The sequence below is a fragment of the Melanerpes formicivorus genome, unplaced genomic scaffold (assembly GCF_026170545.1).
Source record: "Melanerpes formicivorus ecotype bairdi unplaced genomic scaffold, bMelFor1.0.p_v2 SCAF_2, whole genome shotgun sequence".
NCBI lineage: Eukaryota > Metazoa > Chordata > Aves > Piciformes > Picidae > Melanerpes > Melanerpes formicivorus.
In genome coordinates, this window is record NW_027142354.1 from 28355123 (window position 1) to 28370829 (window position 15707).

At 42.7% G+C, this 15707-nt stretch overlaps 1 protein-coding gene across 1 annotated transcript in view; it reads left to right on the forward strand.

The window, feature by feature from the left end:
• The first annotated feature begins 5651 nt into the window (after nt 1-5651).
• KCNK1 (potassium two pore domain channel subfamily K member 1) overlaps nt 5652-15707 on the forward strand; it is a 37603-nt gene continuing 27547 nt past the window's right edge. The window contains exon 1 of the mRNA XM_068154516.1: nt 5652-6133. Coding sequence (XP_068010617.1) covers nt 5779-6133 — 355 coding nt within the window. The 5' untranslated portion in view covers nt 5652-5778. The remainder of the gene's footprint in view (nt 6134-15707) is intronic.

Consider the following 15707-nt stretch of genomic DNA (forward strand, 5'->3'; position numbering starts at 1 on the left):
TTGGACACCAAGATCATTGGTTAAATATGAATACTTACTGCAGCTCTAAGTAAAACTACATTTATGCTGAGCAAGGCATGACTCACTTGAGAAAGAAATTGTGCCTGACCATGCATATAAACTTCCTTGACTCTAAATACTATTGCTCCACGACATAAGCCTCCCTCTAAATATAGTCCCCTAACCAGACACATTCATTCTTTTGCTATCACTCATCACTGGTCTTAACCTTTGTGGACAGTGTTGCACCATTAAACTAACAGCATGAAATGATTTTTTTTTTTTTTTGATGAAGCCACTAAATCTCAAGCCTTCTCCCCTCCCTCTTAAGTAGAATGCAGCAAGGCAGGATATTGGAAATGGCACAAACACAGACTTCACTGACTCTTTTTCTTCCATTGTGATACTTCTACTATTACCAGTTTGCCTGGTGATAAATTTGAAAGACCTAAATATGTCTACATTCTCCTACCATTATCTCCATCCTCCCACCACCTTAACATGGGAATGAATCCCCCCTTCCAAGATTACTTTTTTTCCTGTAAAGTCAGGCTGTGCATTGTATCAACTTTTGTAAGGTTTCAATGTTTGTAAGGTTCACGTTGTCTGACCCAACTCTAGACAACTTCTGTTAGCAAAATAAGAACACCTTACCCACTGGAAACAACACATGGTAACCCATCTGATTGCTTCTCAGCTTAACTACATTTGTGTTGATGCCTGTGAGCACGTGATTCTTAAAACTCCACATCCTGCCTGCCCACAGAAGCATGACATTCAGTCAGAGCTGCTAGGTAACCTTATATTAACTTTTTCAAAAGCCCACAAACTGAGTGTTCTGAAACAATCTTTCAGACATATTTTCTTCTGCAACAGCAAATGTAGGTTCCAGCCTTCATTTAACAGATACAGCAGATTACAAAGGACTCTGCTTCTCAGTTTCATTTAATATATTAATGGAAAGTGTTAAATGTAGCAGAATTCAAGTGAATTCAGGAACTTTACATTAATGGCTATCTTTCTTCATGTATGCATAATTTAGGACAAAACAATCAGACTTTAGACTTGCTATAACCACCAAATTTACACTCATGCCAAACTGTTGCTATTCAATATGCATCTGTCAGGATGAAACAGCTTTGATTCTCTTTTATGTTCTGTGCACATAACTGTTTATTGGCTCTCATACTGTCCTGGTTCACAGAATCACAGAATGGTAGGTGTTGGAAGGGACCTCCAGTGATTCATAGATTCATAGAATGGCTTAGGTTAGAAGGGACCTTGAAGGTCATCTTGTTCAAACCCCCTTGCCATGGGCAGGGACACTTTCCACTAGACCAGTTTGTTCAAGGCCTCACCCAGCCTGATGTTGAACATCTCCAGGGAGGAGGCATCCATGACCTCCCTGGGCAACTTGTTCCAGTGTCTCACAAAGAATTTCTTCCTAATATCTAGTCTGAATCTACCCTCCTTGAGCTTATACCCATTCCCTCTCATCCTACCACTACAAGCCCTTGTGAAATGTCCCTTCATGGCTTTCTTGTAGGCCCCCTTCAGGTACAGGAAAGTTGCTACAAGGTCCCCCCAGAGCCTTCTTTGCTCTGGGCTGAACAGCCCCAGCTCTCCCAGCCTATCCTCATAGGGAGGATATTCTCCAGCTCTCTGATCATCTTAGTGGCCCTCCTCTGGACCTGCTCCAGCAGCTCCATGTCCCTCTCATGCTGGGGACACCAGAACCAGACACAGTACTCCAGGTGGGATTTCACAAGAGCAGAGTAGAGGGGAAGAATCACCTACTTCTTCCTATTGTTCACACTTCTTTTGATGCAGCCCAGGATACAGTTGGCCACCTGGGCTGCAAGCACCACCTTGCCAGCTTACGTTGTGTTTATCATCAGCAGACACCCTCAAGTCCTTCTCCTCAAGACTGCTCTTGAGCCAATCCTCACCCAGACTATATTTGTGCTTGGGATTGCCCTGCTCCAGGTGTAGGACCTCGCACTTGGCATTGTTGAACTTCATGAGGTCCAAGAGCACCTTGTTCATCCACACCAGCCTCCTGGATTTCTTGCTTGCCTTCTTCCTTCTTGGAATGCACTACTTCTGGGCTTAGAGGAGATGATGCTTGAATATTGACCAGTTTTCCTGGGCCCCTCTTCCCTCCAGGGTTTTATGCAAAGACACTCTGCCAAGCAGATCCTTGAAGAGGATGAAATCTGCTATCTTGAAGTCCAGAGTTGTGAGCTTGCTTCACACTCCCTTTGATATTTTGAGGAAAAATAATGATCCTTCCATAAGTCACCTACTCCAACCCCAGTGCTACAACTATCAGGTTACTCAGGAACATGTCCAGGTGGGTTTTGAGTCTCCAGAGAAGGAGACTCTGCAACCTCTCTGGTTCATCCCACTCTTCACCAGAACCACCTCCTTTGTTTACTGTACTGTGAGCTCATGCTATAGGTGTGCCAAAGCAGAACAGCTTTGTCAGGACAAGTATTACCTAGTAACTGATTTTATTTACCCTGCTCCTCAGGACTTGAGGTTCTTCAGCATAATTTTTTATAAATTTTTTTTATGGAACATTTTCTTCTAACACTAATGACAAAATGTGATTTTGCCACAAGACTACCCTTCTGCAAAAAACAGGAATCCTTCTGGTCAACTTGAAGCTTTCTGTGTATCTGAATCACTTTCAGTGACTTATTTGTGACTAAAATGTTTTATAGTTTTGATGTTAGCAACAGTGCCAAACATAGGTGTTTTCCCAAATTCACACATAATATGATCATGGTAAATATTATCACTCTAAGTCAGAAAACAGAGTATTATACACCTTTTTGCACATCTATCCCAATGAATTATTTAATTAAATTATCAGGTATATTAAGGACCTTGAGTTAAAACATGGACTTTGAGTTAAAACATGAGCATAAAGAATGGTGGCTAAAACTCAGACTGTCCAAATGTTTGCTTTAGAAGCAAGATTGTGAAGATTTCAGTGACTCAGCTGCACTGCTGTGCCATTGTTCCCCATGGCACATGCCTCCAAAAGCCTGTGGGGGGAAATTTGATTTATAAGAGTGGTGCAGGTTCTGTTCAAGACAGTCTTCCTTTTCTTCCTAGACCAGGAAGCTTCCAAGTGTGAAAGGCTTCTAAAAATGGATGAGTGATTCACCAAAATATAAAACTGAAGGAAATCTGTAAATAAAACTGTTCAGCTACCCAGTCACACTTCCCTTTCACCAGTGAAGAGAGGTGTGTTCTTAGGCAAATATTTTCTACCCTTTAAGCAAATATTTGGCATAAAAGTTGGGAAAATATTGCTTGGTAGCAAAGGCATCCGTATTCTCTACCATGAATGCAGGTATACTTACGAGATGTTGCCATAAATTAGACTGCATTAGGAAACCTATTGTATCTGGCAAAATGAGGACATTTGATCAAAATGGAGCCCAGTATGTCACACACATTGGTGGAGGTACTCAGTCATTTGGAATTTGAGGGGACAACTGATTAAATAAATGAATGGAGTTAGCCAAGCCTATCAGGTTGGTCAGTGAGGTTCCTTGACCTCTTTTTCTGTAATGATGTTTAAATGTATGCTGTTTTAGTGCAATGAAATACAATATTTCTTTGCAATGCTCCCTTCAAAAGGTTGTCTGCATTACATTCTTTCAGACAGTATTCATTATTAATTGTCATTGTTATTTAGGTTGACTTTTTCCTACACATTGGTGGTTTACAGAAAGCAAAACAAAACAAAACCCAACCAACCAAAATAACAAAAAAAAAAAACCCCAACCAAAAAACCAAAACAACCCCAAAACTAAAGATGCACTGATACTGATGAAAGGTGCTGAAGTAGGGGTGTAGGGATATGACTTCTCTACCTTTGTGTGTCCTGCCTATTAACTTCTGGGTATACAGCATAGATTTTTTTTCAGTTGCTCATCTCAAATCCCTCAAACAAATTCATTCTGCTGCACCTGTATTCAGTGCTACAATTCACACATAAGAATACTTTGGAACCATTTACCTCAAAACAGTTCAGGAGCTCAGCTGAGGGAAAAGCTTATCTTCCTACCCAAACACCCAAGCATCCACAGTGTCCCTCCCTGGCTGCATGATCAAATGTGCATGCAGAATGTTGACACACACACATTCATAGGCCAGAACATATGTGCATCAAGAGCCCACTTGCTTGGCCTGTCTTGTATATACCTACCACATCCTTCAAGTACACTATTTGACTGAGGATTCAGGCAGCTGCTTTTTGCATGCATGAACAAATTTATATTTTGATCATGAAACAAGGAAGAGAGGATTAGGGTGGGACATCTGAAACAGCTCAGCTGTAGCTGGCAGTGGGGAATGGACAAGCAAGTGGATGAGCCATGCTGCCAGGCCATTCATCCCATAGCCTAGTGTAGCTATTGTACAAAGGCAAATGTTGACACCACATCTCAAGTTTCTAGCATGAAAAATCATTTGGTGTCTATAATTTTTCAATTATTTCTTCATTCTAGTCCTTACTAGAGCTTAAAGAGGTGCCTCATGGCTTAAGATATGTTGTTGGATTTGATTGACTGAATTCACCAGTTCAGCCTCACAAAGTTTCCAATTTGAAAGCTACTACTTTGTGACTGTGAAAAGTTGCCATCACCTGAGATGTGAAATCACAGTATCACTTAGTTTGGAAAGGACCTCGAGGATCATCGAGTCCAACCTCCAAATGGAAGAGGCAGAACCCTTAAAGATGCAACCATGACATTTCCCCTCTCTCCTTCAGCAGAAGCTGCCTTTATTTACCTTGAGGTACATTTTGGCAAGTTACAATTTTCACTGCTCCTTTTGAGTTGTGGGGAATTTCTTTGCAGGTTAATGGTATGCTTGCCAACCCAAGTTTTGAGACGGATGGAGAAAGCAGCAGGTGAAGTGAAACTTAAGATCACTGGTTTGGACCACACTGAGGGCTAGATGGGCAATACATTTGTAGTCATCATGGTTGCTATTCTGAGCACTATCTGGATACTTAGTACCATTAAAAACTAAGTATCTCCAGAAGCCTAGCACAGAACCAAAAACTCACGGAGCTTGCACGGGCGCCCTCTTCAAAACAGTCCCCACTTAATGCCCCAGTGAAGTTGAGGGAGGGCCAGCAGGGTTCCTCCTTGAATGTATCACATCCCCGAACAGAAATCCAGCCTCCTGCTTCAAACTGCTGCTTCGCTGGCATTACCTTCTGCCTCTTTGCCCAGTGCTTTTTGAAATGTGAAAAAAAAAACCCACAACCTAAACACCCAAAACATTTATGTGTTTGGGGTTTCTCTCTGAAATGCGGGGGAGCAGCGGTGCAAGCCAGTCTCCACAGACACTTTTGTGTAAAAGGGGAAGAAATCGCCGCGAGGCGCCCGGCCGCAGAGAACGAGGGGTTTTGCAGCCAGCTTTGCTCAACGGCAGCTGGGGCCCCTGGCTCGCCCACGCCTGCTTGGGTGACGGCAAACAGAGAGCGAGCAAACGCCGCTTCAGCCGGAGGCAGGGGCGTGCGCGGCTGCGGGGCCGGGCCGCGGCGGGCGGTTGGCGGCAGCAGGCCGCCCTCACTCGCGGTACCTGCGCCGCGCGGCCACGTGAGCGCCACATCAGCGCCGCTCCGCTCCGCGCCTTCACAGCCAGCGGCCGCACAGAGGGCAGGCGGCGGCCGCGCTCCTACCCCCTGCAGAGCTCCGGGTTCCCCTCGGCAGACCGGTCCGGGGTGCAGCCGGCCCCCGGCTCGGGAAGATGCTGCAGTCGCTGGCGGGCAGTTCCTGCGTCCGGCTGGTGGAACAGCACCGCTCGGCTTGGTGCTTCGCCCTACTGGTGCTGGGCTACCTGCTGTACCTGGTGTTTGGTGCTGTGGTCTTCTCCTCGGTGGAGCTGCCCTACGAGGACCTGCTGCGCCAGGAGCTGGGGAAGCTGAAGCAGCGCTTCTTGGAAGATCATACTTGCCTTTCAGAACAGCAGCTGGAGGAGTTCCTGATGCGGGTGCTGGAGGCCAGCAACTACGGCGTCTCGGTGCTCAGCAACGCCACGGGCAACTGGAACTGGGACTTCACCTCCTCCCTTTTCTTCGCCAGCACCGTCCTCTCCACCACGGGTAAGGGAACGACAGTCGACCCGGCGCCAGAGGCCTTCCGGGGAGGCCCGGACCCCCTCGGGGCCGCCGCGGAGGCGGAGGGGCTGGTGTGGGGCCGTCTTCCCCTGTTTGGTGGGGGCAACCAGGCCTGGTGGGGGGCCGGGGCCTAGCCCCCACCTCAGGCCCCGTGCCCCGGGCCACATGCAGGGCCGGCCCCCGCGCCAGCTGCGCGGCCCTGCGCGCGAGGGGAGGGGCGGCCGTGGTGGTGCTTCGGGGTGATGCTTACTCCCCAAACTCTCTTATGTGAGAAGCATATTTTACGTAAGATGCATCACCCATATTTTAAACCCATCTTAGTTAGCGTTAAGAGCCAAGCCGCCTGCTCCCCCTCACCTTGAAAATTCTGGTACTTTTGGAAAATCCGGGCAGGTGCCCATCTCTTTCTTTGAACTTTTGAATGCTTTCAAGGGCGTCCCTTTAAGCTCCTGGTCTCCTGTACAGTTCATTCAGTCTGATCTTAAGGGGAAATTGCTAATCTGTGTATAATAAGTGAAATATCAGTTTCATATTTAACCATCAATTTCAGTTTAACATTGGCATCTAAAAGGCCAGAAGTTGACGCTTACTTGCTTCCAAATAGCAGTTTTTCATTGGTATTTTGAAGCGCTCGAGGACACGTTCCTTTGGCCATAGTTTTTACAAGCACTTATTTTTACAGCAGGCATGTTTCATGTAAGGTTGTGGTGGATAGGCTTCTTGTAAAGGATGAGTACAGGCATTTGTGCTGGGAAGCTGAACTGGTGGGTTGAATGTGGCTCACTGAAATGAATAAGAAAAGCTTTAAAGGAATTGCCCTAAAATTAATCCAACCAAAGGAGTTTGAGTCCTTTGACGCTGCTATGAAAGATGCGGGGTTTTTTTTTTTTTTGTTTTTTTTGTTTTTTTTTTTTTTTTTTTTTTGGTCGTTTGTTTTCTGTCTTTCTGTCTTGTCTTTCTTCCCCCCCCCCCCCCCCCCCCCCGCCCACTTTTCTACTGTGGGAAATATAATCAGTTGATATAAATAATGACATTTACCTTACTTGATCTTATTTTGGTGCTTCCTGACTGATTTCAAACAGGCAACACTTGTCCTAAAAATAGTTGTCATTGAGTGTACAGATCAGGGTGTCTGTTTGTTATAAGGAGTTTGGTTTCTTTTAAAACAAAGTAAAATAGGGTTAAGGGTGTCCCAGTAACACATACACAAACAGAGCCCCAAGTGACTGGAGTTGGAGTTTGTAAAAATTGAGAATGTGACATGCTTGTGACTAATACTTTCAGTGAGTAAGTTTCTAAGTATTAACTGGTGTATAGTAGTGCAATTGGTGAGAAAAGCATGGAATTATGGTCATACTTAATTTAAAATGTTTTTATCTCTCCTTCTTTTTTTTTTTTTCTTTCAGTAGAGTAATTAACCAATTTAACCATAGGATGCTGAATTGATCTTATAATTCCTGTTTCCATTCCTAATCACACCACACATGCTGGTACTATAAAAGGTATTTTGTCCAAAAGATACTTTTGTATAGAAAATCCTTTTTTTTCTGTAAAGTAATAACCCATATTTTTTTAAAAAAGGATGTTATAAAAAGGTCCTGTCTCATTGTTCTGCTACAGTGTAGTGTATATAACCTCTCAGGTTTTTGGTCAGACAAAAAACTACTCTGTAGTCTCTGCAGTTCATTATTTTTAAATCGGGCAATACTGATTTCTGAGATGAAGCAGTCAAAAAGTGTTCACAATCAGGAGAGTGTGGATGGAAATGAGTTGGTAACACTTGAGTACTGCCTGCTGACGCAGATACACAATGTTTGGATGTGTTAGTATAGTTCAGGTGTAACGTGGCCCTGCATGTTTAGTTGATGTGATTGTAGAGACCCTACAAGGAAAGTATTGAAAGCACAGGTTACTATCATCCGAATGAAAAACCCTTTAGAAAACTCCACTTAAATGGTGTATGCTTAGAAAACACAGAGGTCTGAAATGCTTTCATTATGTTATTTCTGTGAATGTCAGAAACTGAAGTTCATCAGTAATCACTTATGTAACAGAGCAGGTGTCAAATGGTGGTACTTCCTTCTACCATGGAATCATTAAGGTTGGAGAAGCCCTTTAAGATAAACTCCAACCATAACCCAACTACCATGACTACTAAACTATATCCTGAAGCACCACATCTATATGCTTCTTGAACACCTCCAGGGATGGTGACTCTACCAGCCTGTTCCAATGCCTCACCACTCTGTCAACAAAGAATTTTTTCCTAATGTCTAATCTAAACCTCCCCTGGCACAACTTAAGCCCGTAAGCCTGTTTTCTTTTGTCCTATCACTGGTTACTTGGGAGAAGAGACCACCACTGGCCTCACTGCAACCTCCTTTCAGATAGGTGTAGAGAGCAATAAGATCTCCCCTTAGACTTACCCAGTCTAAACAACCTCAGTTCCCTGTCTCAGTCCGGCGAGGGAAAGAGACTCAGTTCTTTTGAATATTCCTGTGTTATGAGATTAGAGGCACAAACGGGGCCAAAATATCAATAGCTAGATTTATTACGCAAATGAAGTGGATGGATCAGAAGGGGAGAGAGAGAAAATAGAGAAGGAGGGAGAGAGAGAGAGAGAAGAGGAAAGGAATTATATTACCACACCACTCACCCCCCAAGACCGTTTGAGTCTGTGGAGGAAAGGTGCTGCAGCTTTGGCTGTGTTGTCCTCTGAGCAGCCTCTTCAGCTCCATGAGTTGTAGCAGGCAGAGCATAGGACACAGAGAGAAGGTTCCTCTTGGTCTGCTTCTTCCAAGCTAGTGGTGATGTCTCTGTCTTGGTATTCCCTCCCTTTTTCCTTCTCGGCGGCATTGTCCAGGTCTTTTCTTCCTGAGCCAGTAATTGCTCAGGTCTTTTTATGCAGTTTTTCAGTCTTTAGGTATGTGTCCAACTACTGTCCCCCAGGAAATCTTCCTGTGCATTCCTTTGCGTTTGGACAGGGGTCTGGAGGAAGGGGAGGGGGGGAAGGCTCTCCGCCTCCTCCTTTTCCATGTACCTGCCCACACACCCAATACATATCAGGGGCCAGGTGGTGAATCCATTGTCTCACCATTCTCCCTTTCCAGGTACCTGATGGGTGGAGATGATCTTGTCTTATGCATATTCCTGAAGTTATCAATAGCAGTAGCCTGGGTTTATTGTCTGGACCAGCAGCAAAGGTGATTTTATCTTTGTTGAGTCACATCAGGAGAGATAAGATTTGTCTCTCACATTCCCTCAGCCACTTCCAAACCCCTCACCATCCTTGTTCTTCAATAGTCCTTTGGGTTTGGCCTCTCTTAACAAAACCTGTATGCTTCTTGTTTTATGTAGCGGCCTTTGGCTGTACTTATGTCCTATTTAATATAAATAAGAATTTGTGCAAATAGACAAGTATAAATCCAGACCAATATAGTATGTCCAACACTTGCTCAAATTCTTCCCAAAGCAATTTCTGCTGGGGTGCATTTTTCTTTCTCCAACTTACTCTACACCTGTGCATGAAATCTTTTAAGTCTTTTTTTACAATGGTAATTTAATCAAAGGACAAACAAGAAGCAGAACCATCCTGGTCATCTGAAACAGCTGCTTGGAAGTGTTTGACCATTTGAAAAATGATATCTTATTACAAACCGTACACCTGAAATGCCCCCTCTTTGTTTGGTACAGTAAGGACAAACACTGAAAATATTTCAGAGAGCACTGGGATGTTCCTTGTTTAGCTGCCTGAATGTGTCTGTCGTGTAAATAAATGCACACCTACCCCTTGTGGTGGGGACAAGGCTTGTTTTATATCTCAGCCTTTTAGTTTCCTAAATAAAGCCTGTAGGGAAAGTGTTTAATTTTAGTACCCCCTACTCCATTTTTTTGTTCCCTCTCATCCTCATTATATTCTTCAGCTTCTCACAGAAGAAAATCCATGAGGAAGTGATAAATACAGCTGAGAATTTGGAAAAAAAAATCTTAAATTGAGGTAGTTTGCAGAATAAACACAGTAAGACAAATTGTTACTTGAAAGAAATTTATGTTGTTGCATGCATGGACTGTCACAGGATTGTCACAGACTGCTTGAAGGATGGGCAGAAAAAGGGCAGTGGAATAGAGAGGAGGTGAGGCTTCAGCAGGTTATAGCAGTGACTGGCAGCAGGTGTCTAACAACTTCATTCCTTTCTATGCAACTTAAGCAGCCATGCAGTGTGCCAGGGGAAGCAATTTGGTCATTGTTGACAATCTAAACACTAAGAATATACAATTGCATGCATTTAAATAGCATCTGTCTTGGAAACTCTTTGTGACTTTATGCATGTCTGTGGTCATCACTTGTCTCAGTACTAGATGTCATGAATTAGCTTGCTAAAGCAGTTGTTTCTGGTTGGTGGTGTTGTGAGGCCATCTGTTCAAACGTTTTATTTCTAACCAAAAAAATGAAGTATTTTTGCATGCTCACTCACTCAGGTAGTGTTTTCACTGTTCTTGGCATGTGTTAGCCTCTAAGATCTTGTCCCATATTGGTGCAATATGTGAATACTACACTACATGAATTGTGAGTAGACTGTAGTTGAGACTCCTTGTGTTGCAAGATGTAACAAGTGGTTTCTTTTGCAAGATGTAAAGAGTGGATTCAGTTTGTTGAAGTAAATGATGGCAGAGGAAATGAGATGCCAATTCAGGAATTTAGAACCTGAATCTTTGTTTGTGGAGTGGGCCTTCTCAGTGTAAGGATTTCCCACAGCATTTATGTAAAAGGACCATATCTTATACTAACTGTCCAGCTTTGAGTATTTGTGCCTCCACCACAAACTTGCATGTAGAATTCATGTAACATTGGGATACCAGAGGGATGCTTCTCTGTTGTAGTAGAGTTGGCAACATACATGTTATAAGGAAACTAGGCTAGCCTCATCCTGACCTAAGGATTTGCAGGAGGAGGGTGAGGAGAAGTTGTGTCTTCTATGATAGCAGTGTACTTTTTTGTGGTGTTGTTTTAAAGATCAGGCCAAATCTTCTGAGCCACAGAAATCAAGAGAAAGAAGGAGAAAGCTGCTAGTATTCAACTGCTCCTGAAGCCCATAACGTGGTTGTCTCTGGCAGTTAGTGCATATCAGCATCCTTCAGAATCTAGCCTGTACCAGTTTCAAATCTGGCACTGAGGATATGTGTATTATGCTGCATTGCAAGGAATGTACTAAGTTTGTTGTATTCTGAAGAGAGTAAGGAACACCTATGTCATAGTTGTAGCTAATCCTCACAGTTGTTTCCTTGAAACTGTTTGGTTGAAGGACTAGTAAAGGAGCAGTATGGCTTTCAAGGAAAGCTTTGCATTCAAGTTAAATAGCCTATATCAATCTTACTGGCAACCACTACTTCTTTTAGAATGGAATGGAATTAACCAGGTTGGAAAAGACCTTTGAGATCATCAAGACCAGCCTATTATCCAAAACTATCTAATCAACAAAACCATGGCACCAAGTGCCCCATCCAGTCTCTTCCTGAACACCTCCAGTGATGGTGACTCATATGAGGATTTTAATATTAATTCATTTCATTGAATCATAGAATGCTTTGGGTTGAAAGAGACCTCTAAGTATCATCTTGTCCAATGCCCTTGCAGTGAGCAGGGACATCCCCAACTTGATCAGGTTGCTCAGAACCTCATCAAGCCTGACCTTGAATTTCTCCACCTCCCTGGGCAACATGTTCTGGTATTCTATTACCCCCTATAGATTCATGAGGGTTAGGTCTGGTTCTCCTAAGTATTACTGATGATGATTTGTAAGAGAATCTAAACTATGCCTTTATTTATGAAAGGTGCCAGGATGGGAGATTGTGCTTGGGTTAGTGGAGGTACTATAAAGGAAATATGCAGCCCATATGAAGATAGCAGGGCCAGAGAAACCAGTCAGTCTCAGTTGTTTTGTCCACGTTCTTTTGTCAAGAAGTTTGATTTATCATTTTTCTACCCCCGCAGTGGAACTCCACATCCAGTGCATGATATAGATCTTAACAAATCTATGAAAGGTTGGAGCATGTCGTGAAAGCATCATGATGTCTTTGTGTATTGGGTTTGGCTGGGCTGAAGTTAAGTTTCCCCAGAGCATCTTTTGTAGTGCTGTGTTCTGCAGTGCTGTAGCAGGGTGCTGATAACACACTGGTGTTTTAGCTACTGCTGAGCCAAGCACCAAGCCTGTGCTTTTCCAACATTCATCCTGTAACAGAATGCTGAGGGGTGGGCAGGATCTTGGGAGGTGACACAGCTGGGCCAGCTGACACAAACAGACCAAAGGGGAATTATGTGACATATGACATCAGCACAAATATAAAAGCTAAGTGAAAGAAGGAAGCGTTGGAGACATTTGTTAACGGCATCTGTCTTCCTGAGCAACCACTACATGTATTGAAGCCCTGCTTCCCGGGGAGTGACTGAACATCATCTGCTAATGAGAAATAGAGAATAACATCTTTGTTTGCTCTTGCTTCCAAATGTGGCCTTTGCTTTTGCTTTTCACCCCACTAAATTGCTTCTATTTTGTCTCAAGGGCTTTGGTTATATTTTCCCTCTTTTCTGTCCATCTAAGAAGGGGAGCAATAGAGCAGCTTTGGTGGGCATCTGCCCCCCAGCCAGGGCCAAGCCACCATATATTTTAATGCTTCACTGTAAATTTCCCATGCTCTTGCAATAGAGAAGTTACTTGGGTCTTTTATACATTGTGGAAGAATGTGAATTTAACTTAATTGGAGGATAGTTCACAGAAGCTTTAGGGAAAGCAGACGTTTTGGCCTATATGTGAATTTAATGCAAAATGCGGATCTTATTTTGTTGGCATCAGAATATGTAGCTTGTGTCACTGAAGGTATTTGTATTAGCTCATTAATGCACACCAAATAAGTACATTTTATAATTCATACCAAATGTGTGTCTAGAGATTTGCAGTAAGGTTCTCTGTTGCCTCTTGTATGAAAGTTTACAAACTTTGTGCTCAACTCAGATCAGTCTCATTAGTAGTTCCCTCTGACTCAGGCAGAAAACTGAAGCTCCATTGTGCTGTTTCTCTGACTGTAGCACTCTTAGATAGTTTAAATATGTGTGATAAATTTGAGCTATTGAACAGCATGGGAATGCCAAACTTTGGGAAGGAATTTTCTTTCTTTTTTAAGATTTGCTTGTTACTTAGCAGCAACATCTACTGGAAAAGGTAATTTGCTGGGGATGATCTAGGAGACATTGAGATTGTACTATGCCCTGCAACAGAGTGGGTTTTATACTGGAATGCTTCAAAGAAAAGCAAAGGAAATGAAGAAGTAGGTTGAGAAAGATGCCAGAAGAGAAGGATTACATTCAATAGGCCAACTGTTTGGGCACTGACTTAGGATGTGACGAACCACATTCTTTTTCCCTTTGCCTGGAGGGATTTGAACCCTTGCCCCAGCAGAGTGGCTGAATGCTACATGGTGTTCTGGGGCAGCGTAGTCATAACTACTGTCCCCGAGGCTGTTGCCTTCCCGATCGATCCTAGACTAGCCTGAAACCAGGCATCCCACCTCTCAGATTAATTAGTATCAACAAGTGAAAGAGTCTTTCTGTCTGCCTGTGTGCTTGCTTTCCTCTCAGGGAAAATTCTTTTTATTTTGTACACTGTAGGAGCAGCTCCAGACTTGCTTCTGTCATATTGCAGTCTGGCCTCAGGGCTAAGATGCTGTCTCCTGGGATGTGACAGGTGTCGGTTGGATTCTGCCTGATACCGTTTGCAGGACAAAGATATGAACTAAGGTTTTCTAGCTGTCTTTAGGAAGAGGAGACAAAAAAGACTACCATGTAGGGAAGCTGTAAGAGGTGGTATGAAGAGTAGGTATATATTAATACTGAAAAAGTAGGTTGGATATTTTGGGTTTCCCTGTCCTACAAAAACAGGGGAATGTTCAATTAAATTTTAAATAAATAAATAAATTTGAAAAGAGACTTGACAAGCTTAAAAAAAATTACAAAATGAACAAGCAAGCCCACCAAAAAAAACCCCAAACCAAAACCTGTCCTGTATAAATATCTCCAAAATACCTGTATTTGTCAGCATTAATGATAATAAACTTTTTGGGAAAGACATTAGGCTCTGTGCATCACACCAAAAGTCACTCTTTAGTTACCAGAAATGACAGCTACAGTCACATAATCTTCTGTGTGTCCAAAACAGAGGGGCAAAGTTCTTGTTTCCTCTACTAAAGTAGGCAGTAGCAGAGGGGAAATCAGAGCCTTCCTGCCTTGTGCTCCAAACAGGGTGGCAGTTCCTGCCTGGTTTCTTATGTGAGTACAGCAAACAGCTGTGCCAATCTTCAGCTTGTTCTTGCTGACAGAAAGGGTGGCAAGAGAAGCTCTAATCTAATGTTTATACTTTACAGGCCAATAAGTAGTAAAAACCACTTCCTGGCAGAAGTCAGAGAAGCCATGGAGTAGCATCATTATACTGTTTGGAGCAGTGCTGGCTGCTGACAAATTGAGTGTCTCTCTTAGAAGCTCTGTTCTCACTTCTGTATCCCACTGTTCTACGTGCCTTACTAAATTTCCAGTGATGAGGAGCCAGCCCAGCATCTCTCCTTCAGTGAAGGACTGCAGCTGCTGCCTCTGTAATTTGTCTGTGTCAGGTCTAGGGTCATTCTTCCTCTGCTGAAATACAAAATCAAGAATAAAACCAAAATCAAATCACAAAACAAGTCCATTGAACTTCATATGATACACATAGTGTAACTAGGGTCAGGACTGAGTTACTGATCTTCTATTCTAGACTTATCATTTACACAAAAATTAGTCAATTAGTACCTTTTTCTCTATTTTTTCCCATTTTCCCTGTGTTAAAATTATTTGCTGGTTATCATAGTTGCCCTATTAGTATTACTCTGTTTGCCTTTATTATGTTCTGTGGTACTTTTTTATTGAAAAGAAGAAAATCTTCTCCAAAAAATTGCCTTTCATTGAAGTGTCTAGTTGTAACCCTTTTGTGAAGCTGGAGTTTTTATTGCAATTCTACTGACATCGCTAAATTTTGTTTGCTTTCAGAGTGGGACTTCTAAAACTTACCAATGCAGTCTTGCAGTTTGTGACCGTTGCTTAGTAGGATTTTCAGTTTTGTGTGACTGCAATTTAAAATAAGTCTTCTTTCAGATCTGTAGTTTCTCCTTTTTTTTTTTTTTTTTTTCTTCATTTATTTCTCGATGATTTTGTTGTTGTTGTTCTGTTTGTGGTGTTCTTCACTTTGGCCCACTACGTCATTGCTTTAATAAATTATGGGAGTTTTTTTGATAGAAGAACATCATGAATTTTAGCCATTTGAGATAAATTAGGATATCTATGAGAGTTTTGATGCCTTCAGCGTTAAAGAATAACAATTAAAAAAATAATTCAAATTAGGTACCTAAATTCCTACTGTCTCTCTGAATGTGACCTCAGCTACTTGAAAGTTACCATATTTGTACAAAATTGAACCAAAGTCCTTGTTGTTACTGATGGTGGTCCAGAAGACCCTAGGAGAAATATCTCAGTTTGGTT